Source organism: Mus caroli, chromosome 10, assembly GCF_900094665.2.
Source record: "Mus caroli chromosome 10, CAROLI_EIJ_v1.1, whole genome shotgun sequence".
NCBI lineage: Eukaryota > Metazoa > Chordata > Mammalia > Rodentia > Muridae > Mus > Mus caroli.
In genome coordinates, this window is record NC_034579.1 from 88,390,736 (window position 1) to 88,416,918 (window position 26,183).

The following is a 26,183-nucleotide window of genomic DNA, read 5'->3' on the forward strand; positions in this document are numbered from 1 at the left end:
CTCAAAGCTGTTCTGAATAGTTGTGTAAATTTTTTTTTATAGGGATGCGTGCTTTCATTTCTTAAGTGTGAATACCTATAAATGTATGAGCAGGATTATATAGTAAGAATAGGGTATATGTTCATGTATGCACATGCACATATGTGTGTGTTTCTTACGCGTGCCCAACTCACCAGCAAGAATGACGCTGCAACAGGATCCTTCTGCACATGTTTATTGGGAGAGCTTGATTGCAGAGGCAAAGAGACCCAAGCCCAGAACTGGTGCTGCTTATATAGGCCTAGGAGAGGCGTGTCTCACACCCGGATTGGTTGTGCTTGGGTTATGCTTACCACCTCATTTGCATGCCTACATCTGATTGGTTAACTTGTCTCTCATCTGATTTGTTAATTTTGGTTAATTCTCAAAACCTCATCTTGGCAAAAAAACTTTACTGCCTATGTATGCGTGGTGGCCAGCGGAAGCCAGCGCCACCCTGCAACAGCACATGTGGCTTCCCATCTGTGTTCATTTATGCATGTATGTGAATATGTGGTGAGACAAGAGATCAGCTTCTGGTGTTATCCCTTAAGGAGCCATTCCCCTTGTCTTTAGAGACAGGTTTTCTTGTTGGTCTAGTGTTCATATATGATTATATTTTGGTGTTATAGGTAAAACATCTTTATGTTCATTTTGAGACTGTATTTGTGTGAGTTCAAGTTATATTTAAAAAATGGTAAAAGAATAAATAGTGATTATTAGAGAGAATCAGCAGATAGCAAAACATCAAATTGGGCACTCACAGTATCCCACAGAGATGGCTGGAGTAGCCTAATTGACAGATCAAACAAAAGGTAACAGTGTTAAATTGGGGACCTATTCTCATATACTAGACATTGACAGGGAAGCCTTATCAAGGCAGTCATTTGGAGGTCATGGTTGAGGTCATGGGCAGAGCAAACCTTCCCCTTTGCCAAGGCTTCCAAACACAAATAGCAAGTATCAGATATATAACACATCAAAGTGGGTACTTATAAACAAACATCCAGCAGAAATCAACTGGGGAAATGGAGGAAATCCTGTTTTTTTGTTTTTTTTTCCCGTTTGTTTTGTTTTTTTTGTTTTTGCTCTCTTTATGGATGAGCTTTCCATGGCTGAACTTTGAGCTTTCTGTTTCCCACTGCAATATCAAAACAAAACAAACAAACAAAAAATTGCTAAGTGTAAAGTATTTAGTTTGTTTGGCAGAGGGGCGGGCATCATTATGAAAAGAATGATTCAGATCAATAGACGAGGGCTGGCACGATGGCTTAGCAGGTACAAGTGTTAGACATCTATGCCTGCAACTCACATGAAAAGTGGAATATGGTGTGCATCTGTAATCCCAGCACTCAATCCTGTGGGAAATGAAGGGTGCAAATGAGAACTGCCCAGACACTTACAGACTAGATAGATAGCCTAGAGTACACAGTGCAAAAGCAGAAAACTTGTCACAAAGTGGAAAGCAGGAACAAACTACTGTCTCTAGCACACACCCCCTATACCTAAGTATATAGTAAATACCTTCAGAAATCAGCAGATGAAGATGAATCAGCAGTAGTGATACTTTGTTGCAAATAGTTGTTGAGGATAAGTTATGTATTACAAAATGAGAGAACTGATTTTTAAAAGAAAACAGCTAGAAAATGTGAAGCTAGTGAGTTGATTTGAGGAGCAAATTTCTTTTTTTATCCATTCTAGGTTCATGACTGAGATCTTCCCTTCATACCAAAAGGGACCATAACAAATCAAGAACCTACAAATTTGCTCCCTCCCCACTTTATTGTTCGAGGGGATTGAGCCTAGAGCTTCATACATGGTAGGCAAGAAGTGTACCACTAAGCTGTATCCCCAATTTTATGTGATGTGGAACCTTGAGAAATGAAGAGCGAAATTAAACAGGGAAACCATGTCTTTATATAGTTATGCAGAAGTGTGGTTGAGGGCCAAGGGACAATGTATATTCTAATGGCAGGAAACCAAGAGGGATTTAGCAAACTTAGTTAGCTCAGGGTCTTCTTGATGCCTCTGTCCTCATTCTCCCATCTAGGTATAGGCAGGATCCCTGTTGAATGAAGGTCTTAAGACCTACTTACAGGGAGGTCAGATAATTGGTTTCTCCAATCTTAATTTTCTCTTGGCTGTGATAAGACACAATGACCAAAAGCTACTTAGGGAAGAATTTCTTTGGCTTATAGTTCCAGAGGTATAAGAGTCCATCACAGCAGGGAGGCATGGTAGCAGCAGCAGCAGCAGCAGCAGCAGCAGGAAGCTGAGAGATAACATCCTAACCTTAAGTAGGGAGCAGAGAGAACAAACAGGAATTAGGGCAATGGTATAAACTCTTTAAAGCCTGCCCCCAGTGACACATTTCCTCAGTATGACTATACTACCTAAGCCTTTCCAAACAGCACCACCCACGGTAAACCAATGGTTGGAATACCCAAGCTCATAGAGACATTTCTCTTTCAAACCACAATCCTGGACAGTATGTGGGAAAATTGGTGTGGGAGGGGTTTATAAACCTCTTGGCTTCTGCTGTTTCATAGTGTCAAAGTACAGCATTGCAAATAGTGAGTTACTGAGTCCCGTCATTAAGCTTCCATTGTAGATGGACCATATGAATTGAGCTGGAGTTATGTACTAAAGGAGACATTTAGGACCTTCGGTGTGTACTTGTGACTCAAACAAGCAGTAAATGAGCGATGAGAGGGGCAGTTGAACTTTTCTTATGGGGCTGGGACTGTGGATGAGGTCCTTGGCATGGCGAGGGAAGGTGAGGGAAAACACATAAGAGAGTGAGATAGATGGGTCAGAGAAATGGGAACCGATTGTGACATTCAGCTGCAGAGAGAAGGAAAAAATTTAAAAGATTGACAAAATGTGTGCATGCAAAAATTAAATAAGTTTTTGCCTCCTAGTACTTAGCATTTTTATTTTTAGTTTTTAAGACAAGGTCTCATTATGCAGACCAAGCTGGCTTAGAACTCATTTTTGCTTGCCCCTGCTTCTGGAATATTGGGATTAAAGGGGTTATGCTACCATGCCCAGCCTATTAGTATATCTTGAAATAGTAAATACTGCATGAAAGGCCATGTAAATTACCCTCTTATTGTTCAGTCAAGATTGAAATGCTTTCATATTTTAAAGACATGTTTTTAATTGGCAAGAAAAGAGTAATGATATTTTATTTTTATAATTTATAAGTCATATGTTACTGTTTTCATGTAAAGAAATTACTAGTGTTAGAAATTTTGGCCTGGAGAAAAGCGCCGGGGTAGCTAGGGTGCAGGGTCGGCTGACACTCGCCAGCTACCCACAACNAAGTGGGGGGCGCTATGGGGGACTTTTGGGATAGCATTGGAAATGTAACTGAGGAAAATATGTAATAAAAATATTAAAAATTAAAAAAAAAAGAAATTTTGGCCTGGATTATAAAAGTGATTTTTTTGCATCATTTAAATAATTTAATTCTGCTAATACTGTTGTCAAGTGCAGTGTTTTGCATTTATAGTGTTATAAAATACTATGTTTACCTTGTATTTAGATTTCTTTAGAGTTTTTGCCTTTCGAGTTTTCAAATGAATTATTGTATATGGCTAAACCATCTCAGTCCTATGGTCTTGTTTTTATTGCTTATTTTCTAAACTATCCTTATATTTATGTTGTAAAATTAGTATAATTTGAAAATTTTACCACAAGGTGTCATTGTAACCTATAAAAAGAATTCCCTTGTAAACACGTGTAACATCAGTTGTATAGTTTTTGTATTTCTTTGTTTTAAAAATACTTTTGTTTCATATCTATTTACTAATTTTTAGATTTTAAGGTATGTACATGTGTGGTTTTTTTGTTTTTTTTAGGAAAAGGAAAAGGAAAGTAGCTCATGGTCTTGGGTTGTTACAGTTTTGCACAAACATATGCTTTCCACCCACAAGTTTCTGCATCATCAGACTCCAGATCTGGGGAGTGTGTTGCTATAGAGATAGTTTGTTTGAGGAAAGAATGAGGAGGAACAGCAGAACAGCAGCAGGTGGACATTTAAGGAACAAAATCCACATTTTCAAGTCTTTGTTCCTGACTAGAGCCAGCTTTAGAGTTTACCCTTCTTGTTAGGAAATTCCTTTGGAAGAAAGGTGGATTCTGAGTATTTTACTGTGGTGGTATTTACAGTTAACCAAAATGCTTTTGCAAAACTTATACTTGATTTTTTTTTTCACTCAGTCAATTTTTTTTTTTTTTTAGTATTTTTTTGTGTGTGTGCATGTGGTATGCATGCATGTGCATATGTTTATGCGCATCTATTTGGAGCTTAGGGACTGACATCAGGTGTCTTCTACCTTATATTTTGAAGTGGAGTCTCCAACTTGGAGCTCATTGATTGACTGGGCTGACTGGCCAGCAAACCCCAAGAATCCTCCTGTCTCTGCCTCGCCAGGTCTGAGATTACTGACAAATGCTACCATTCCCCGCTTTTTATGTGAGGGCAGGCTGTCTGGACTCAGGTTCTCATGTTTCTGTGGCAAGCACTTTACTAACTATGCCATCTCTTATAGGCTTAAAATTTTCAATGACCTACTTTTAATGATGGGTCTTAAATGCTTTAACCTCCCTTCTAGCCCAGCACCCACCAGAGATAGTGGAAAAGAAAGGTTATTAGGATACTGGGGAAGTGGACCTGTTTAGAAATTGTTCTTTGGAGCAAATTCCTTCTGCTTTGTCAGGTAATCAGCAGATCAGTTTACAGGTCAGCAGTGGCATGACTCAGCAGAGACAGCCAGGCCCCAGCTGAATTGGCATGAGTCAGCAGGAGGGACCAGGACCACCAGGGATGGTGGCCAGGAGAAATTCTTTACCACCCCTCTCTCAACAAAGCAAAGATCAGGAAGTGTTGCAAAGCTAGCTGTGCAAGCAAGCCAAGCCCCAGTCACTGTCTGTTGAGTCTTATTTATACTCCCGCCAAACATCATGTGTCCTCCATGAGACTTGCCTTAGCAAAACTCCTTGTGAATCTGTGTCAGCTGACATTATTCTGCCAATTGGCCCAAGTCTGTGGAAGTGATAAGAAGCCGTAGGAACCTCTAGAGAAGTTTTTTGGTGTTTCTCTCTATGGAGTCCTGACAAGAGGAGCTCAGCAATGCATGTAAGGTGGACCAATACATGTGTGTCCTCAGCAAAGAATCCTTTATACATATCCTTTCACGTGCTTGCTTTAGCAAAACATCCTTTCACCTGTGTCTGCTTCAGCAAAACTGTATGATACAACCGACTTTCCAAAGAACCCTTAAGTTTCCACTTTAATCTCTTAACATTAAAATGAGATTCTATTATGGTTGAAGAAAAGGCTGCCAATTTCTGTTAGCTCCTTTTCCTCTGTCTCCATATTCAAGACTATTTTCTGAACCACTTGTTGCTGTTATCACAGGTCAGGCCCTCATCATTTTTTCTGTACATTTGTGTACTTTCTCTTTTATTCCATCTGGTTCCTTAATTTGGAAAGACTTCCACATGTGGAAATATCTTTCTTTATTATTTTTTTCTGGAGTACAAATCTGAACCTACCCTGGGTTCCCTCACCTATCTACAGCTTAAAAGCTTCTCTCTAATAATCGACAATAAACTGTGATTTCTCTGCACATAATCCTTAAGGCTTTGCCCTACTGTCCAGGCACCGCCACACTGATGTTCGTCTCTTAAGTTCTGTGTTGTGTACCTTTTTTTGTTTTTGTTTTTGTTTTGCATCTCTACCTTAGTTTTAGTTTTGAATTATTTTGGGGAGGTGTCTCTGATAAATTGTTCTTCCCTCTCTGCCCTCATACTACCTACAAATATGTTTATTATTTTAAGGCTTTCTGAATTAATGTTTTGAAAAGTCAACATATGCAAATGGCAACATTTTAACAGTACAAAGATGATTTGATGGTATATATATTTTTTCATCTTGGTTAGTCTGCAGTTGCTGTTAATGTGTTGTGATGGTTTGAATGAGAATACCCCCCTCCCCCCCATATGTTTAAATACATGGTCCCCGGGTGGTGGACTGTTTGGGGAAGGTTAGGAGGTATGGTCTTGTTGTAGAGGTATGTCACTGGGGCTGGGACTCTGAGGTTTGAAAAGCCCTCACTATTCCCATTTAGCTTTCTTTGCCTCCTACTTTTGGGTAAGATTGTAAGCTCACAGCTACTGTTTCAGTTTTGTGCCTGCCTGTCTGCTGCCATACTCACTGCCATGATTGTCATGGACTCACCCTCTGCAATTGTAAGCCCCAATAAACTCTTTCATGAGTTGCCTTCATCATGGGGCAATAAAGAAACCATGATATGTACATTTGTTAGCTTCCTGTCTTGATTTAGACAAAGAAACAAACAAACAAACAAACCAGAGATAATTAATTTTCAAAGAGAAAAGTTTTATTTTGGGTCATAGTTTGGAGTTTCTAGGCAACAGTTGGTTGGGCAGATCTATTTGGACCTTTGTCCAGTGGCAGTGATGGGTAGTGGGTGATATAGCAAATGTTGTGTCTAAGAAGCCAAGGAGAGAAGGACCTGGAAGTGTATAACCCTCCTTAGCAGCGTGCCTCTGATGACCTAAGGACTCCCATAAGAATGTGAAGGAACAGTAGGCAGCCTTTGTGTTTCAGCCATGTGGCATGCGACTGAGCAAAGGACTTTGTACCTCTCAGTACTCCTGCCCTGGAAAGTTCTTTAACATAATCGCCTTTTGGGGACATTTGACATCTAAACTGTAGCTAACATGTTTGTTTCACTGACCACTATCACTTCTTTGAGGACTAGGTGTTCTTTTAATTTTATCTTTACTCAACAAAATGTCTGGCATAAAATAGGAACTAAAAATTAATCTGTCGTCTGTGACTGTGGGCCAGCTCTTCCTGGCTGAGGAGCTGGCTGGAGTTGGTAGTCTGCATATTTTGGTATATCCCTCAAACACTTATTTTAAGTAGACTAGTCAGTACATGTGCTTAGTCATTAATTAAGTACTGCTTGATTACTGTGGTTTTTTTAAAAAAAAGTAAACAGTTTCTTTGTTCTGGTTCACCTTTCTATTGAAGTTGACTTTTACCTCATTTATGACTATACATTTTTTAAAATAGTTTTTGACAATTCTAAAAGATGTTTATGTCAATTTCTGTACAAATATAAATTTTTCATTGTAAAGTTTTCAAACTATGTTGTATAGCTCAGAAAAAAATTACATTAGGATTTACTTAAAGAATGTATTTCAGGATACATTAGTAGATCATTGAGTAACATTTTGTGTATTAGCATCAAAAGTGCCACTGGCTCATAATTTCCCATGTTATACGGAACAGAGCCTATATACTGAGAAACTTTGAAATGAATTTGAAGTATGATTTTCTTAAGAGTCATCTTTTCATTTTAAATCACAATGATAGATTTATAATTTACTACAAATAAGCTTTTGAAGTTGGCTGGTTATAGTATCTTACCAGAAATTTACCAGTTAAGTCGTCATGCAGTAGAAAATATGATTGTAAGAAAATAATAATGTAATTCAGTGTTTGGTGGTTGATTGCTAACCACTCAAATACATATCTTCTTCCTTTCCTCTTTCCCTGACTTCCCCTGTTTTTCTCTAAATCATAATTATTGAGCTTGGCATGTTGCCAGGGCTCTGAAGGGTCTGCTCCCAGCTGCACTTCAGGTTCTGGCAAAGTGTCAAAATGTGACATTTATTCTCTTTACAAATCACGGGATGGCTAGCCAACTGCCCGTAGAGTGCCTAGTGCAGAGCTGTCTTTGGATTTGGAGTAAATTTCAAATTTCTGTTTGTAAGTGAAGCAAATGCCTGATGAGTGTTATCACTAGACTTTTTAATATTTTGAAAAATAACAAAAACAGCGTTCACTTTGGGGGAATGAAATATTTAAAGTATTGTTTTGAAATGTTCAAAGGCATAGAGCATGTGCTTTTTAATGAAATGTATCTGGAAGCTTTCCATAAGCATCAGCAGCTGTGCTTTCTGAATGTCTTGAATTGCCACACTTTTGGGCAGACATTGTACTATTGACTGCTTTAAAAAGTTGAATGCCTGTGTAGGAGAAGATATAATATGTAGGTCTGTAGATATGGGGTCAGTCAAAAGTGGTCATAAGGGTGCGTGTGTGGACTTATATCGTTGTTAGTTGTAAAGGAGAGACAAGGAAATGTTTGGTTAAAATTTGGTGTTTGTAGAACTAATTGCCTTTCAGAGACATCCTGTAGACACTAAATTACTAAGAGGCTCACTAAGATGCCTTACTTTTTCTTGTTATGGCTTAAATTATATGCTTATTTTAAAAGGATCTTTTAAAAATTATATGTGTACGAATGTTGCCTGCATGTATACAGTGTGGTGCCTGCAGAGGCCAGAAGAGGGCATTGGGTTTCCTGGACCTGGAGTTGGAGATGATTGTTAGCCATCATGTGAGTGCTGGAAGCTGACTCTGGGTCTTTTGTAAAAACAACTTGCAGTGTGTTATCTTAACTGCTGGACCCTCTCTCCAGCTTCTGAATTATGTCCTTTAAAATTTGCATTATGGATATATTTAGTTGGTAAACTCTTTATTATAGATGCCTATGCATGCACGTGTGTCGTTTTGAGTATCTAATAAATGGACAGGTATCTGAGTCACTGGTTGAAATTAAAGCTATATGACTAATCAATTTAAAATTATAGTACAGGTTTTGAGAATAACAGCCAGGGCTATATAGAGAAACCCTGTCTCGAAAAACCAAAAAAAAAAAAAAAAAAAAAAAAAAAAGAATAAATAGAAAGTTGGTGTTTTAGTGATCTGTGTTAGAACACAGTCCATGAATAAAGCTGTGTGAGGAGATTCTGAAAGCTTGTGAGAAAACTCCAAGTAGACAAGAAAAAAGTCTTGTAATCTCTGTTCCTTGATAACATGGGCTCCTCCCAGGTGTGATAAGGAGGAGTGGGGTTACCCACCATCTTCTCCAGGATTCAGAATGATGCGTCCAACATGAGTTGTTCTTGTGATTGTGTACAGCCTAAACTCATGTGACCTGGCCCTTGTGACTATATACAGCTTGTATACACTGACGTGAACTTTGCTGCTAATGACTTTGTCTAACCCTCAGAATATAAATTGTTGGATGCCTTGACTAAAAATGGCTATTGCATGAGACTTTAGTAGGCCACATTTTTAGGCTTTACTCTCCCAGGTTCATGAAGTCAACTAGAGTGGTAACAACTTGTACTTGTTATGCAAATTATTCTATTAAAAATACTCCAGATGTTATTCCTTTTTGGTTTTAGAGACCAGACCTATGAAATGAAACTGTTGCCAGAACCCTAGGCGAGAATCTTTTTTTTGCCTCTTTCAGCTTTTATGGCTCCAGACATTCCTTGTTATATGACTTTGTTTCATCTGCAGCCTGAAACTCCCTGGTTCCTTCTCTTAAAGGTACATGATTAGCCAGACATTGGTGGTGCACACCTGTAGTCCCAACACTAGGGATGCAGAAGCAGACAGATCTCTGAGTTTATGGCCCCCTAGTCTACAGGAGAAACCTTACCATGAATGAACATGATTATACTTAAGATCTACCTATATAATCTATAAACTAACAAGGATTAGTTTATCCTGTGTGCATATTTAATTACATGTTCATAGTGTCCAGACATTAGATAACTTTTGGGGAACTAGCATTCAGTTCACTAATAGTCTAGAAGCCACAATTTCAGAATACAGATGAGAAAAATGAGTTGAGACTAAATTGACATTGAATGAGTGGCTGTACTATTTGTTTACTTCATGGTTTTACCATCTTAATACAGGCTTCTGGTTGTTGTAGGTGTTGAGACTGTATATAGTCTTGCCATGGAAGAAGTGAAACTACATGTTATATTTATTAATAATCTAGTATTGAGAAAATTAAATATATTTGGTAGAGTTAGGACTTCATTGAAGAAGTAATCCATCAGTGAACTTTAGTATTTTCTCGTTTTGAGAGAGTCTCAGCGTTGCTTAGGCTGCTTCCCAGCCTGGATTCATGGGGATGGTGATGTTCTGCCTCAGCCGCCTGCATGCTGGGATCACTGACGTACTTCACTGCTTTTACAGTGACTGCACCAGATCATACAGAGAGTGATGAGAAAGGCTTTCATGGGAATGAAGTTAGTATTTGCAAATGAATGGGAAATACGTGCTTATGTAAGTCATTAATGGACTGAATTAAATTTGGGCTTTTACATCCTAAAATATACTTAGCTAGTGCTCATTTTACCATTTATTTTTTACTTTGTTCTTAAAACAAAGATCCTTTCATAGATTTAAAAGATTTATGATAGGCTATTAAATATGTAAAAAAAGTACTTAAGGGAACTTCAGATTAAAACTACAATGAAATAACACTTTATACTCCCTAAAATGGCTAAAATTAGATTTGCAGCCCCAACTGTTGGCAAAAATGTAAGGAAGTAGAACTTGCTCTCATATGCTGTTGGTTGACTAGAAAATGGCATAGCTACCTTAGAGTAGGGTTTGTTAGTTTTTTAACTATAAAATTCTCATCTGCGCATAATAACCATCCCTGTATTTCCCCATCCGAACAGAAAACAATCCAGAGAATGTGCTTGAGCTGTTACTCACCAGGAATTGTGGTTACATTTTCTCCCTATGATTATAAATTTGTCTGTTTGTCCTTATGACTCTGATAAGCTCTGCTTATGTATTTAGTGGCCATAATAAGGGTATTTAATTTAAAGTGATCACCTCTCTCTGGAGCATTTAACCTTATCATTATGAAGGTCCCTTTTTATTTCTAGTACTGCTTTGTTTTCTTTTGTTTTTGGAGGGAGGGGATTGTAAAATTGACTTTACCTGGTAATACAGATTTATCATCTATCTTTTGATTAATGCTTGCAATATCTTTCCCCCTTTTCCTTTCAACTTTTCTTTGCCCTTATGGTTAAACAAAAAAGTTCATAAAAGAATATATCGTTGAATTACATAACTTTTTGGATAGCATTTGAAATGTAAATAAAGAAAATATCTAATAAAAATTGTCTTTATTTCTATCAAACATTACTTTGCATATGTTAGTGCAATTGGTTTAAATCTGTTTTACAATGTCTATTGTTGTACTTCTCTTCTTAGGCCATTCATTATTAATAGGTGGGGTCAGGGGTGGAAGCGGTAGACTATACATAGCAATATGTATAGGTGTTTGGTTTTCACAGCCACGCCAGGTACTATAAGACATCTAGTAGATGGAGATTAGAATGTTGCCAAATACTATATATACACAAGACAGTCCCCAACACCCAAAAATTATATTCTTTTTTACAACAGTAGTGCTGAAGTTGTAAAACCCTGTTTTAGATAAGTTCTTTAAATTTTTCCATGTAACATTTTTAATGGTCATACTAGAGAAGAATTTGGGAGCCTTTTATTATAAAGAATTAAGAAATAGGAAATATTTTAGGCTCCTGGACTATGCATGATTTCTGTCATATATCCCTTATCCCCAGTTCTTTTTTATTAAGCTGTCTTTAAAAATTATTTAACTATTTATTTAGATGCAGGTTCTCAATATGTAGTCCTGGCTGTCCTGGAATTCATGGTGTTGATCAGACTTACTTCATATTCTGATCTGCCTGTCTCTGCCTCCTGTGTGCTGGGGTTAAAGGTATGTGCCACCATGCCTAGCTCACAAAACTATTTTTTAGAGATGTTTTTGGTAATAGTAAAATTAATTAAAAGTACAGTGGTCTTCCACATACTTCATTTTCCTACATATATAACTTCTACATACATAATTGGCAGTGCAACTAAATCAGCCAAAGTCCCCAAGTTTACGTTAAAGTTCACTCTTTTTGTAGTAGTGTTCTATACATTTTGCCAATTGTTTATAAGCACGTATCTGCCACCATAGTATCATAGACAAGTTTTCCTACTTTAAAATTCCTCTGCATACTCCTAGTCCTTTCTCATACTCCTAGTCCTTCCTCACTCTTGACAACTACTGATCATTTTAAGGCCTCTATGACCCCACTACCTAAATGTTAAATAGTTGGAACTTTACAGAAACTCTTTCAGACTGGGTCGGTTTCACTTAGCAATATGCATTTGTGCTTTCTCCAATTTTTTCCTTATAGCTTGGTAGCTTATTCCTTACTAGTGCTGAATTTATGTGTTGAAGCTACATTTTTATCCATTCACTCATGGAAGGACATCCTTATTTACTTCCTGATTTTGGCAATTAAAAATAAAGGTGCTATGAAGATGTATATACAGGTTTTTTAAAAAGTATGAAGTATGATTTTAATCATTTGACTAAATACAGGGGATGATTAGTATCTCTTATAGGAAGGAGTGTGTTTAATTTTGTGAGAATGATCTATCTTCCAGAGTCTCTTACGTTCATATTATTTAGAAATGTACTTAATTTCTAAATTGTCTAGCCATCTTTCTCTTGTTGATTATTTGTATAATTACTCCCTGCTTTAAGAACTGTATGATTACTATTCTTTTAAATTTGTTGTGATTTGGTGCTAGAATGTAGTTTCTTTCTTCTTTTTCTTTTTTTTTTTTCTTTTGGTAGGGGAAGTGTGAGGCAGGGTGTGTCTATATAGCCTGACTCTTTTGGAACTCACTATGTAGATCAGGCTGGCCTCGAACTCACAGTGGTCCTCCTGCTTTTACCTCCTATGCTGGGGTTAAAGGTGTGAGCCTCTGTGCCCAGCTAGGATTTAGTTCTTAATGAATATTCCACATAAGCTTGAGAAGAATATATGTTCTGTGGTTTAATTTTGTGGTATATAGTATCCATTGTATTCAGTATGAGAACACATATACATATATAAAATGCGCATTTCCTGTTTTTTTAAAAACCTTTTTATTGATTTTTTTTTTGTGAATTTCACATCAAGTACCCCATTCTACTCACTTACCTGTCTCTTCATATGTATCTTCCACCCTTGCAACCCCACCCCCCAAATAGAATAGAATAGAATAGAATAGAATAGAATCAAATCTTGTTGTGGAAGCTGTAGTGTGCCATACAGTATATGCTTTTGTCCACGCTTCTTTATTTGCAGATGTTCACTAGGACTCTTCTTGGATATTCTATTAGTTGCCCTGTGTCATGGAGATATCCTGTGGCTTTGGCTATGCTGAAATGGCCCTTTCTTGTGCTCCAGCAGATCATAGATGGGGTAGATGTTGGGATGGGCCACCTCAAAACCCTGGATCTGGGCCTGGGAGGTAGCTGAGTGGGTCAGCCCCCAGCTCTCCTGTTCTCATACCAGCAGGGTGAGTTCTCCAGCAGTGTCCAGGCTAGCTCACCCAATACTGCAGCCAGCAGGGGGTGGGGCCTGCTCTCCAGAATGTGGTGACTGCCAGGTGGAGGGGCCAGCTCAGCACAGTGGCTCAGGCTGCAGTCCAGACCACAGACACTTGCTTAGCTTTTGGTGGTTTCTTGGCCACAGACATCAACAGAGACCCTAGCTACATTAGGGCCATGGACCTAGACGTAACCCTTGGTGGCAGCCTGTCTTAGTCAGGGTTTCTATTCCTGCACAAACATCATGACCAAGAAGCAAGTTGGGGAGGAAAGGGTTTATTCGGCTTACACTTCCATGCTGCTGTTCATCACCAAAGGAAGTCAGGACTGGAACTCAGACAGGTCAGGGAGCAGGAGCTGATGCAGAGGCCATGGAGGGATGTTCTTTACTGGCTTGCCTCCCCTGGCTTGCTCAGCCTGCTCTCTTATAGAACCCAAGACTACCAGCCCAGGGATGGTCCCACCCACAAGGGGCCTTTCCCCCTTGATCACCAATTGAGAAAATGCCTTACAGTTGGATCTCCTGGAGGCATTTCCTCAACTGAAGCTCCTTTCTCTGTGATAACTCCAGCTGTGTCAAGTTGACACAAAAATAGCCAGTACACAGCCCATATCAAGACCTCACCATGGCCTCTTTCCTCCCTATTCCTCACTGCCATCAAGTCTCCAGTTTCACCTTTCTCCACAGTCTATGAGCTCCTTGGCTTCTCTTTCTTTTCCATCTCTCAACTTTCCATCTTTGCCATCTCTCCATCACACATTCTCCATCATAGTGGCCCTCACAGGCTCTTGATGTCTTTCTTTCAGCCTCCCCAGGACAGAGTCACAAATTCACATTTCTGTGTAAGCATATGAATATACAAACATATACTTCTAGTGTAAGTAAATATTACAGTGTTATAAGTTATTTCATTATTATAAGCTATGTTCCATACTTTTATAAGCATGGGGAGAGGGAAAGAGTTCTATAAGTTATATGATTAACCTCAGACTTTTGATGAACTGTACTCCTGAGCTAGAAATGTTCCTAGTGACATTCAGTCTCCTGCACCGTTCCTCGTATGGGAGAGAATGGCTGGAGAGTGCTAGATTTTACTGCTTGCTGTTCTTCTATGATATCATAGGACCTGTTAATACCACCATAGAGTGGGCTGCAAGTTAAGCAGATTTTTCTTTGTTAAGAAGGTTAGAATGCTACTGTATTTCAGAGTGCTTCCGTGCCCTTCTCTATGCCATAATATTTTTGTCTAATATTTATTTTGAGAACTCAGTTGGTTCCAGGAGCTAAAACTCAGTAAAGTATGAGAACTACTAAAACTGGATCCTCCTGGAGTTTTTAAACTTGGAAAGCTTCCTGCATCTGGCTTTCACCAGTTGGTTAATTACACTTGAGGTTCTCCTGTCTTTGTCTGGAAACACTCCTACATGTCCTTTTCTGCTCTGGTACACTGTTACTGAAGTTGTCTAATGGAAACACTCCTACATGTCCTTTTCTGCTCTGGTACACTGTTACTGAAGTTGTCTAATGGCCTCTTTCGTTTTGTGGGTACGGTTTACTTTGCCACCTCTTACTTGAATTCAAGAAGAGTTTTTTATTTTTTACATTATTTACCTTTCTGCTTGCTAGGGTGAGCCTCTTAAATGCTACTAGAAATCAGGAATCTTCTTTAAGTTGTTTTATTCTCCTCTGGCTGACAGTGTGGTATCCATGTTCAGTCTCTAGAAGCTCTTTATAAGATGTAAGCCAGACTGAGCTTCTTGCAGCCTTCCTTAGAACGCCTGGGAAGTTGAAATCTCTCAGTGAATTGATAGGATCAGTGGAGCTGTGTTTAAAATGAGGAGTGGAGCGAGCGAAGAGTATGTAAGCAAAGTGCCCCCTCTGAAGTAGAATTGAATAGGAAATCTAGGCAAGACCAATTTCATTTTAAAGGTGTGAGTATGCATTTGTAAATATGCATATGTTTATATGTTAGACATGTCATGGACTTACCAGAGATTATATTTTCAAACAAGATGGAGAAATGTAGAGAATAGTTTTCATAAGCCAAAGGGAAGGAAAAATATATACATATGTACATACATACATACACACATACATATAAAGTGGTCTGGAGAAAAATTAATGATGTTAAAGGGATAGAACTATTTTTATTTTTAATTTTATTTTCTTATAGCAAAACACTTTCCCATCATTTTCAGCTTGTTAGTTATTGCAGTATTTAATGCTGGATCAGTATTTGGGGGGATGGCTGAAGTGATCTGTTCTTAGCAAAAGTATGTGTCATACATAGGAAACCGTCAATATTTGTTTGCTGATTGATTTTCCCATTTGAATCTGTGCCCAAGTACAGTTTTCCGTGTGTCAGAAGACCTTTTACAGCAGGAATAACAGACAGGATTATTACTAAAGGCCATTGTTGTGAAGATGGTCAGTTTTCTTCAGACACTTTCCAAGTTCTATATACGTTCCCTCTTAGTTATTGGAGTATATATCTTATGCCAGGATCCACCCTTGAAAGTTTCCCACATTAACTTTGAGAAACAGCTTAATTTGTGAATCAAAGATAACTCAACTAGAAGAGGTCAGCCTTCCTATTTAATAAGGCTAAGGATAGGAGCTTGATGGCTACAGTTTCTTCATGGAAGCAAAGGAAAACTAGGAACCTGTGATTCAAGGTTTTTTTTTTTTTTTTTTTTTTTTTTTTTTTTTTTTTTTTGCATTTGTTTTATGAAGAGAGAATCTAAAAGCTGAATTTTAACAATAAAAATGATAAGAAAATAATTGATAACAATTATGTAAAATCACAAGATGCTTAAGTGACTGAGTAGTAATTATGTTCATTCTCTCTGCAGGCATGATTTGGTCCCCTGGGATTCTGCCTTAGCAAGAAAGAAGTTGGAAATACTTCCTGGAAGAAAACTAAAACAATACAAAAGCCACAGCTTATTGATTGTATGTCAGCCCCCTTACAAATATGGACACATTTCCTAGCCTATTTCCACCTGGAGGAGACAGTAGGCTGAATCCTGAGCCTGAGTTCCAAAATATGTTAATTGATGAAAGGGTACGCTGTGAACATCATAAACATAATTATCAGGCTCTGAAAATTGAACACAAAAGGTAAATTACTTAAAGTTAGAGATTAAAGTATGGGGGGGTAGTCTGGGGGTCGCTGATTAAAGACGTGCTACTGGAGTTATGTGGGCTGCGGCTTTGCTCTACAATACACAGTATATTTTTGTTATTTTGCAGTACAGTTATTTAACATTAAATATAGTAAAAATAAATTACTTTTTCAAATCTATTGTATTAAGTGGGCTGTGAATGTAGTCTTACTTTGAAAGTAGCAAAACATACAACATTAAATATATCCAGGTGGATAAATGTGTGTGTGTTTTTTCTTCTTTAAAATAAAATTATTTTCAGAAATTACAGTGTTAATAATTCAATAAAAGTTATCAAAGAAAAAACAGTTAAAAGTTTAATGAAATCTCTTATATCAGTCTTGTTTTTCTGTATTATTGGTTGGCTTTATATGAAGCAGTGAATTTAAAAGTAAAATATCCATTTAAAATTGATTTTTTTTTTTAAAATCAGGTTGCAGGAAGAATATGTAAAATCACAAAATGAACTTAAGCGTGTATTAATTGAAAAGCAAGCAAGCCAGGAAAGATTCCAACTGCTCCTTGAAGACTTAAGGGGAGAATTAGTAGAGAAAGATAGAGACATAGAAAAAATGAAACTGCAGGTAAGAAATTATATTTGAATTTATATAAAATTAGTCACGTGGTTAATGGAAATAAGTAGTTTTGGTAAATATGTTTCTTTCTCTCTATGTTTAATGGTTTCTTGCTTTATCTGCAGTTGATATAATCCAGTCTTTCTTATATTCTATACAACTTCTTAAACTGTAGTCTCCAACTTCATATTAAATTGCCTAAGTAACATGGGGGTCATGAAAGTTAGCTTGGATTTTTCAAAGCCTACTTTTAATAATGGTTCTTAATGTTTTAACCTCCCTTTTAACTCACCACCCACCAGAGGTAGTGGAAAAGAAAGGTTTTATAGCAGAATGGACCTGTTCAGAAATTCTTTGGAGCAAATCCAATCTGCGTTGTCAGGAAACCAGCAGTTCACAGGCTACTAGCAGCAGCTTGATCCACTTGCATGCAGTTGATGATCAGTCCAGTTCAGTAGCGTTGGGAATAGCAAACACAAGTCAGTGGCAGTGACATGACCTGGCAGACACAGCCAGGCCTCTGCCAAATCATGACCAGGACCAAGGAGAAGTTCTCTGCTGTGGCCACCTCAACCGAGTGAAGATATGTGAGACCAAGAAGTGTTGCAAAGCTATCTATGTAAGCCCATTGCCGTCACTGTGTGTTGAGTCCTATTTATACTCCCTCCGCATGCCCTCTCACTGGTCTTGCCTCAGCACGTGAGTCTATCTTAGCAAAACTCCACATGCGTCTATATCAGCTGATATCACTCTGCCAACTGTCTTGAGTCTTCCAGAGCACCATCAGACATTCTTTGGTGAGTTTCTCTCAATGGTGTCACAACAGGTAGAGCTCAGCAATGCAATCAGTGTAAGGTGAGTCAGTACATGTGTGTTGTTAGCAGAGTAGTAAGGCAGAGCAAAGCAAACTGTCTGAGGGCTCATATTTATATTTGTTCTTCACACGTCTTTTCATGTGTCAACTATAGCAAAACTTCTTTTCACCTGTGTCTACTTCAGCAGAACATCCTTTGATATAACTGACTTTCCAAAGAAACCAAAAGTTTCTACTTCATGAAAGAATTGGTAACTTCCAAAGATTGATTCAAAAATCAAACATTAATGAATCTAAGGTGTTTCCAGCAACAGTCACTGTGCTACATTGCCTGGCTTCACTGTAACCTTAGATCTGAACATACGATTAGAGTAGTTTCAGTGTGCATACCATCAGGCCATACAACATCAGTGATCATTGTCTAAAACCCCTCAGCTCATATTTGAGACTGTTGTAATGACTAGCAGCAGTGTTGTGCATTTTCTTATGTGATTATAGGTGGTGCCACCTCGGCTGGTGGTCCTGGGGTCTGTCAGACAGCAGGCTGAACAAGTGAATAAACAGCAGTACTTCATGGCCTCTGCATCAGGTCTTACAACAACAGGGTTCCAGCCCTGTTTGAGTTCCTGTCCTGACTTTCTTTGATGATGAACAGTGATGTGAAAGTGTAAGCCAAACCATTTCCTCCTCGACTTCCTTTTGGTCATGGTCTTTCATCACAGCCATAGAAACCCTAATTAGGATATTTCCCCTGGCACTGGAGTTACAGAAGCTTGTGAGTGGCCATGTGGGTGCCAGGAATACAGCCCAGCTCCTCCAGAAGGGCAGCAGTGCCCTAACCACTGAGCCATCTCTCCAGCCCCTAGTTAACCTTTAAAAGTAATACATTACTATTTACAAATTAGCATATGTCAAACATTTTCTTCCTCATATTGAAATGAAATACTATTCTTCCTGTGATCTTGTTTGTGTATTCTTTGGATGTTATAACTTGCCAGAAATCCTTGAGTATTATAGCTTGCCAATGTTTGCTGACAAATGTAATTTCTTCTAGAAAAGTTTGTTTTTCACAAACATATTTAGTTTTATTGTAATATTTATCTAACCAAAAATAAAGAAAAGAAAAGAAAAAAGGTCTGGTGACTGTGCTTCCTGCTCTTATAGAGGACCCGAGTCTGATGTGCAGAGCCCATGTCCAGCTCACATCTGCCTCTAACTCCACCTCTGCATACTGTGGGCATCAGCACTCACAGGTACATATCTACATGCGCGTGCACATACAAACCCAGACACGATAAGCTAAAGAAGTACACAAAAGGAGTGTGGAGGGATTGATTTAGTTATTCACTTTAATGGTTTTTAGTTTGTACAAATAATGTTAAGTTAAAAACTTAAGTAAATTGAACAGTATCCACTAGAAATATTTCACTAGCAGTTTATGAAAGATGATTTTTAAAAATATACGTCTTATATTTAACAGTTAAAAAACCCTCTATAGCATTTTCTGCTCTATTGGCTTTTGTAGGTAAAAGATTAAAAAACAAAACAACAAAAACAAAAAAACCCATATTTATTCAAAGAATCTTTCTGCATCAATAGTCAACAGGAATAAAAGTGCTGGGTTCATTGTAAAGATGAAATGAGACGTTGCAAAGAAAGTATTAGTGCCTTGATGTATAACACTTACGTGATCTGTACCTGTTAGCTGCTATCACAGGTTAAGTATTCCTTATGTCAAGTGTGTAGAACCAGAAGTATTCAGATAAACTGAATTCTTCAACTTTTGCGATATTTCAGACTTCAGTGATTGAGTGTCTCTAATCTGAAAATCTGAAGTTCAACATGCTCTAAAATCTGTAACATAAGCTACAGCATTGGAGCATTTTGAATTGCAGATTTTTTTATGGGTCTTAGTATGTCACTAATCAGATAACACCTTTAAAAAATAGTCTCCAAGGGTGAGCAATAGCAAAGAAGTTGTGATGACCTGGAAGAAGCAACCTTCCATATGAAATAGCAGTGGGTAGACGGATGGACAGTTTTTAGGAGCTGAAGGCCATAGTCCTGTTAGCATAAGAGCTGAATTCTAATAACTACAAGGCTAAAAAAAAAAAAAAAACTTCTGGTCCCAGACAGTATTTATGTCTTAACTGCATTCACTTCACATTAAATAGAGAACATAAGCTTAGCTGTGCCTGGTACCCTTACACTGGTTCTCAGCCTGGGGATTACAACCCCTCTGAATGTCAAATGACCCTTTCATAGGGGGTACCTAAGAGCATCATAAAACATAGATCTTTACATTACAATTGAAAACAGTAGCAAAATTACAGCTATGAAATAGCAATGAAAATAATTTTATGGTCAGAGTCACCATAGCATATGGAACTCTATTGGAAGTTCATAGCATTAAGAAGGTTGAGAACCACTGCTCTAATCCATAAACACTGTAAGGTAATAGAGTAATTTTAAGTCTTTTATTCCATTATGGTACTCAAGTTTTGGTACTTGAAAATTGGCAACAAGTGTAACATACCTCAAATATAGAAGTGGAAAGTCAGTAAAGATAAGAAACTTGAGAATCATCATAAAGCAGCTTAGGAACTAGAGGGAAAGACACTACTTGTTAAGTGTGTTATATAGTGCATGAAGCTTAGTAAAGTGTGTTCTAGAAATCCTGCAGAAAGCAGAATTTGTGAAGTAACAAGTGTGGATATAAGGCTGAAGAGTTACAAGTCCTAGTATTCCAGGATATGCGTTTAAATGTCATGATGAAATCCATTGTTTTATATAATATTTTAAAAAATTAAAGAGGAAATTAAACTATTAGTGGGGTAAATAGTAATATTAGTGAGAAAAGTGACAATGACTAATTATATTGATTAATCAGCTTAAAGATTTAAGAGACTGGAGAGATGGCTCAGTTTGTACACTTTCTGCCCTGCAAGCGAGGCCCTGAGTTCTGGTCCCTACCCGCGTCATTAGAAAGCTGTTAGGCATGGCAGTACCTATCTATGATGCTGGGCAATAGTGCTGGAGTTCTATGGGAGACAGACAGGTGGAGCCCTGAAGTTCCCTAGCTACACTAGTTGCTTACAGGTTCTGTGAGCAGTCCTTTCTTTAGAAAGCTGGACAGGAGATTAAGGAAAACGCATACTTCCACACATGTGCTGCATGTACATTTGCACACACATGTGCATGTGCCTCACAGCCAGGTAAATACCCCACACTAATGTGCAGGGATTGAAAAGTAAAATACAGGTTGTTCCACTTTTCTTTTTTTGCCTGTAGTAAAAAGTGAAGTCTATGAGATTAATTGAAGGAAGAACTCTTGAACAAAAGAAAACAGACTGGATACTTATTGGAAATATATCTCAACCAGTTGCAACTGTATCTTAAGATCTCAGAGTGAATAAAAGAATAAAATAATCACAGAAAGAGTCTTGTCAAGAGAGAATATATTTCTCCTCTTTTTCCTCAAACCAGAGGGCTGGGCTCCTAAGAAGTTTGAAGTATCAAACAAAATTTGGGGCTGTTATATTGTGATGGTTTGTATATCCTTGGACCAGGGAGTGGCACCATCTGAAGGTGTGGCCTGGTTGGAATAGGTGTGACCTGGTTGGAATGGGTGTGTCACTGTGGGTGTGGGTATAAGATCCTCACNCTAGTTGCCTGGAAGTCAGTCTTCCACTATCAGCCTTTGAATGAAGACATAGAACTCTCAGCTCTGCCTGCACCATGCCTGCCTGGATACTGCCATGCTCCCACCTTGATGATAATGGACTGAACCTCTGAACCTGTAAGCCAGCCCAATTAAATGTTGTTTTTTATAAGACTTGCCTTGGTCATGGTGTCTGTTCACAGCAGTAAAACCCTAACTAAGACATATATCTAAATATTTTTGTCACTTTCACCTCTTGAAGATCTAAGTTATTCTTTAATGTTATTTAATGTTCTTTCCTATCTCACTGAGATTCTATTAATTTTAGTCTTTTTCTTTTGTGTGTATGTACATTCATTTTTTTTCTATCTGAAATATCTTCTCTTTGATTTGACTTTTTAGTAGCTTTTGTTTGTTACTTTATTATTACTTGTGTGGATGATTTATTTATCATGCCATAATTTGTAGTTATTATGAGAAGATTCATGCTTCAGTTGAGTCTTGTCAGCCATTAGAAAGTTGTCTAGGTTCTTTATATGCTCCCAGGTAGTACTCTGTGGGGTTTGGCTAACTCACTGCATGTAAGATACTCAGAACAGAACGGTATGTAGATTATCATACATTACATAATATTTTATATTTAGAAGACTTTCATTTAGTAGAATGTATTTTGAGCAACTGTGGAATATTGAGTAAATGAGTGAAACTTAACATTATTCATGTTTTCAAAGAAACTCATATAAATAGGAGCTATATTATTTTTCTAGCCAGCATTTGCTCATTTGTTCTTTTTGTTGAATCACAAAACTGGAATTCAGTAGTTCCTATATGGTAGGCATGGATGGAAGGTGTTGGGAAAATAATGATGAATCTTAGCGACAGGAGTCTGCTCATATGTTACTTCCATAAATATTAATTATTCACTGAAGTGAGTTCTGTAAGAGAGCATGACAGAGCCACAGTCAGTCTTTCTGGTCAAAATAACAATTATCAAATTTCTTTTTTCTTTTGAGACAGGGTTTCTCTGTGTAGCCATAATTGTCCTGGAACTCGCTCTGTAGACCAGGCTGGCCTCGAACTTTGATATCCACCTTCCTCTGCCTCCCATGTGCCTGGATTAAAGGTGTGCACCACCACGGTCCAGTATAAAACTTGTCATTGATTTTTCATTAGTCATGTTACTGGGATTTTTGATATCTCTGATATCAAGATTGAGATTCTTAAAGTATTGTTTTAGAAATTATGTTTATTTTTTTCTTTTACCCATTGTGTGTGTATGTGTGTGTGCATATCTGTATATACTTGTAGCACATGTGCATGCATATGCATGTGCATGCCAGTACATGTGGAGACTTGAGCTTCACATTGAGACTCATCCTCTTCTACCTTATTCATTGAGATGAGACCTAGGGGAAACCCAGAGTTGGCTGGCCAAGGCTAGTCTTGCTAGTCAGCTTGCTCTAGGGATCCTCTGTCTCCACCTTCTGAGTATGCAATTATGGTAGCTTACTGCATCCATGGCTTGTGTGACAGGTTCAGTAACTGCTGGGCTAGTCCCCTAGCCTGAAAAGTCTTATTTAATGATTATAAAAATTAACCACAGTATAAAAATGTCTGTAACTAATACATGTTGTGGACCTTGAAGAAGGGATATTTCTTCATTTTTGTATTTATAGTTGTTTATATTTTTGTATTAGGTATTAACACCACAAAAATTGGAATTGGTTAAAGCCCAACTACAACAAGAATTAGAAGCTCCAATGCGAGAACGTTTTCGGACTCTTGATGAAGTAAGTAATGAAGGAGAAGAACTGCGTTCATCTTCATGTCTCCATGGAAAGCATCCTTTGTTTACCCAGTCCTCTGCATGCAGTCCCTACTGTGGACTTTGAGGCATAATAGGACTGGGCTCCATTATCTCTGTTCTCCTTTCTTCCCTCTAGGTTGGTCTCCTGATGTTTTCTTGGCACTGATGAAATGGTGTGATTCAAGAGTCGCTGCATTAGTGCTATATCTGCTTTGAATATTGCTCTTAGATCTCTTGGCTGACTCCTTGATCTCTTTCATATCCTACCCAAGTGTTCCTTTTCACTAAGCCTACTCTGACTGCTTCCAATGCCATTTCTCCACCCAATAGTCTTACCTGCTCTCCTGCCACTACTTAAACTTGTGGAGTTTACTTAGCTCTCTAGCTTTTCTCTAGTACATGTTAGCTGCTTCTTTTTTTAATTAGGTATTTTCCTCATTTACATTTCCAATGCTATCCCAAAAGTCCCCCATACCCTCCCCTACCCACCCACTCCCACTTTTTGGCCCTGGCGTTCCCCTGTACTGGCTGGGGCATATAAAGTTTGCAAGTCCAATGGGCCTCTCTTTCCAGTGATGGCCGACTAGGCCATCTTTTGATACATATGCAGCTAGAGTCAAGAGCTCCGGGGTATTGGTTAGTTTATATTGTTGTTTCACCTATAGGGTTGCAGATCTCTTTAGCTCCTTGGTTACTTTCTCTAGCTCCTTCATTGGGGGCCCTGTGATCCATCCAATAGCTGACTGTGAGCATCCACTTCTGTGTTTGCTAGGCCCCGGCGTAGTCTCATAAGAGACAGCTATATCAGGATCCTTTCAGCAAAATCTTGCTAGTGTATGCAATGTTAGCTTCTAATGTGCTATTTTGCTTAATTGTTGTGATGTTTGTTTAGTACTTCTAGAATGGAAGTTGCATGAGAGGAAGACCTTGTTTTCTGTTGACAAGTTCCTAAGAACTACATACAATAAAAAAAAAGTTCCTAACATACAATAGGTGAGATGATATTTTTGAAATGACAGGATGGATTTCATATAAAATGGATTTGTTATATCCTGTGTTGCTTTGATAAAATCCCCTGACAAAAGCAGTGTATGGAAGGAACAGTTTGTTTTGGCTTACAGTTGAGGGGACAGTCCATCAGGGTGGAGACGGCACGGTAGCAGGATCACAGGGCAGGTGGCCTTGCCTACAGCTCTGAAGCAGACAGTGATGAATACTTGTCCTCAGCTCCTTTCTCTTTTTCTTTAGCCCAGAACCCCAGCACACTGAGTGGTGCTACCCTCCTATATAGTGGGCTTTCCCTCCTCGGTTACCCTAATTTGGCTAGTCCCTCACAGGTACTCACAGGGGCTAACCACATCTACCTAATCCTTCAGAGATGTCTCAGAGTCATTTCTCCTAGATGATTGTAGATCTGTCAAGTGGATAGCAGTATTAACGATCACACAATCTCAAAAAGAAAAATACTTGTTTGTACTTTGGGTTGAGACAAGGTTTCTTATATTACTAAATGTTTGATAAAGATGACAGCAAAAATGCAGAGAAGTGAAGTAGGTACTGTCCTAGACATTTTATATTCTAGCTTTAAAAACATATCAGGTCTTACATATATAAATTATTATTGTTTGCTTCAAAATGAACCTCTGTAGGAGATTGGAGTAGTCTAAAATACTTCTATTGTATGAGAATGCTTCGAAAATCCTCTTTTGTAATGATTTATTCGTTGATAAATCCACATTTTCAAATATGCCTCTAACAGCATTACATGTTATATGTCAGGGTATCTATTATGCTTTGGCTACAGATTGGATTTTTTGTAAATAAATTCAGCAATATCAAAGGTAATCAAGGTAAATATGAGCAGTTCTAAAGACATAGTATGTATTTCATACAATGTTAGCACCCCCATTTTCTTAGTTTATAAATCGGCTTAGAAATTTTTCAGTTAAAAACTTCCGAAGTTGTGTTACTTTGGGAGTCTGACTTTAATTATTGCTTGGTTTTCTGGCTCTTTGTGAGATCGACTCTTCCACACCAGGCTGCTCTGCTGCTCAGGTTTCTTGTTGAGCATTTAGAGTGAGTGCCAGTGGCTTTTATAGATGCTGGGTGGCAATTTTAGAGCACCGTGGGTGTTTCTAGTACGTCAGGAGAGTTGGGATGGTGAACGTTCTTCAGGCTAGTATATTTGAGTTCAACTATTGCAGTAGTTAATCAAACCTTAAGTTAGTATACTAAGTATTCAAATAATCTTTGGTTCTACCTTGAGTTTATCTTGTCTGACTTAGAGAGGGGTCTCTTATATTTTGTACAGAGGTGGTGATTTTGACATTTATTATTATAGTGAGAATCAGTGAAGACAAAAAATGACTTGAGTTGTAGTTTTATTGGTACATTTCAAGGAGAGTACTAATCTGTTTCATTATTTTTTCCCTTTTTCATGAGGAAGAGTGCATGTGTGTGATGTGCTTGTATGTGTGCCTTTGCATGTGGGTGTTGGGCACATGTTGAAGTGCATGTGTGGAGACTGAAGTTGGTGTCAGGAGTCCATTACACTTTACCTTACTCATGGGGCAGGCTCTCTTGTTTGAACCCAGCATTTACTGAGTCAGGTAGTCTGGCTAATGTGCTCCCAGGGTCTTCTCCCGGCCTCCCAGTAACTGCAGTTGCTAGCAGGTCACTAGGTCCACCACACATTTACGTTGGTTCTGGGGCTCAGAACCCTTGAGCAGAAAGTATTGTAACTGCTGAGCTAGTACCCTTGCTCTCATTTGTATTTCTTCTTCTTCTTCTTGTTCTTCTTCTTGTTCTTCTTCTT

The 26,183-nt window shown here is 38.2% G+C and overlaps 1 protein-coding gene across 2 annotated transcripts in view; it reads left to right on the forward strand.

Moving 5' to 3' along the window:
• Nucleotides 1-26,183, forward strand: part of Cep83 (centrosomal protein 83) — a 106,571-nt gene that overhangs the window by 12,077 nt on the left and 68,311 nt on the right. For both annotated transcript variants that reach the window (XR_003837767.1, XM_021175324.2), the window contains exons 2-4: nucleotides 16,200-16,467; nucleotides 16,945-17,095; nucleotides 23,259-23,351. Coding sequence is in view for 1 of the 2 variants with exons in the window: in XM_021175324.2 (XP_021030983.1) it covers nucleotides 16,322-16,467; nucleotides 16,945-17,095; nucleotides 23,259-23,351 (390 nt within the window). In the remaining variant the exon portion in view is untranslated. The remainder of the gene's footprint in view (nucleotides 1-16,199; nucleotides 16,468-16,944; nucleotides 17,096-23,258; nucleotides 23,352-26,183) is intronic.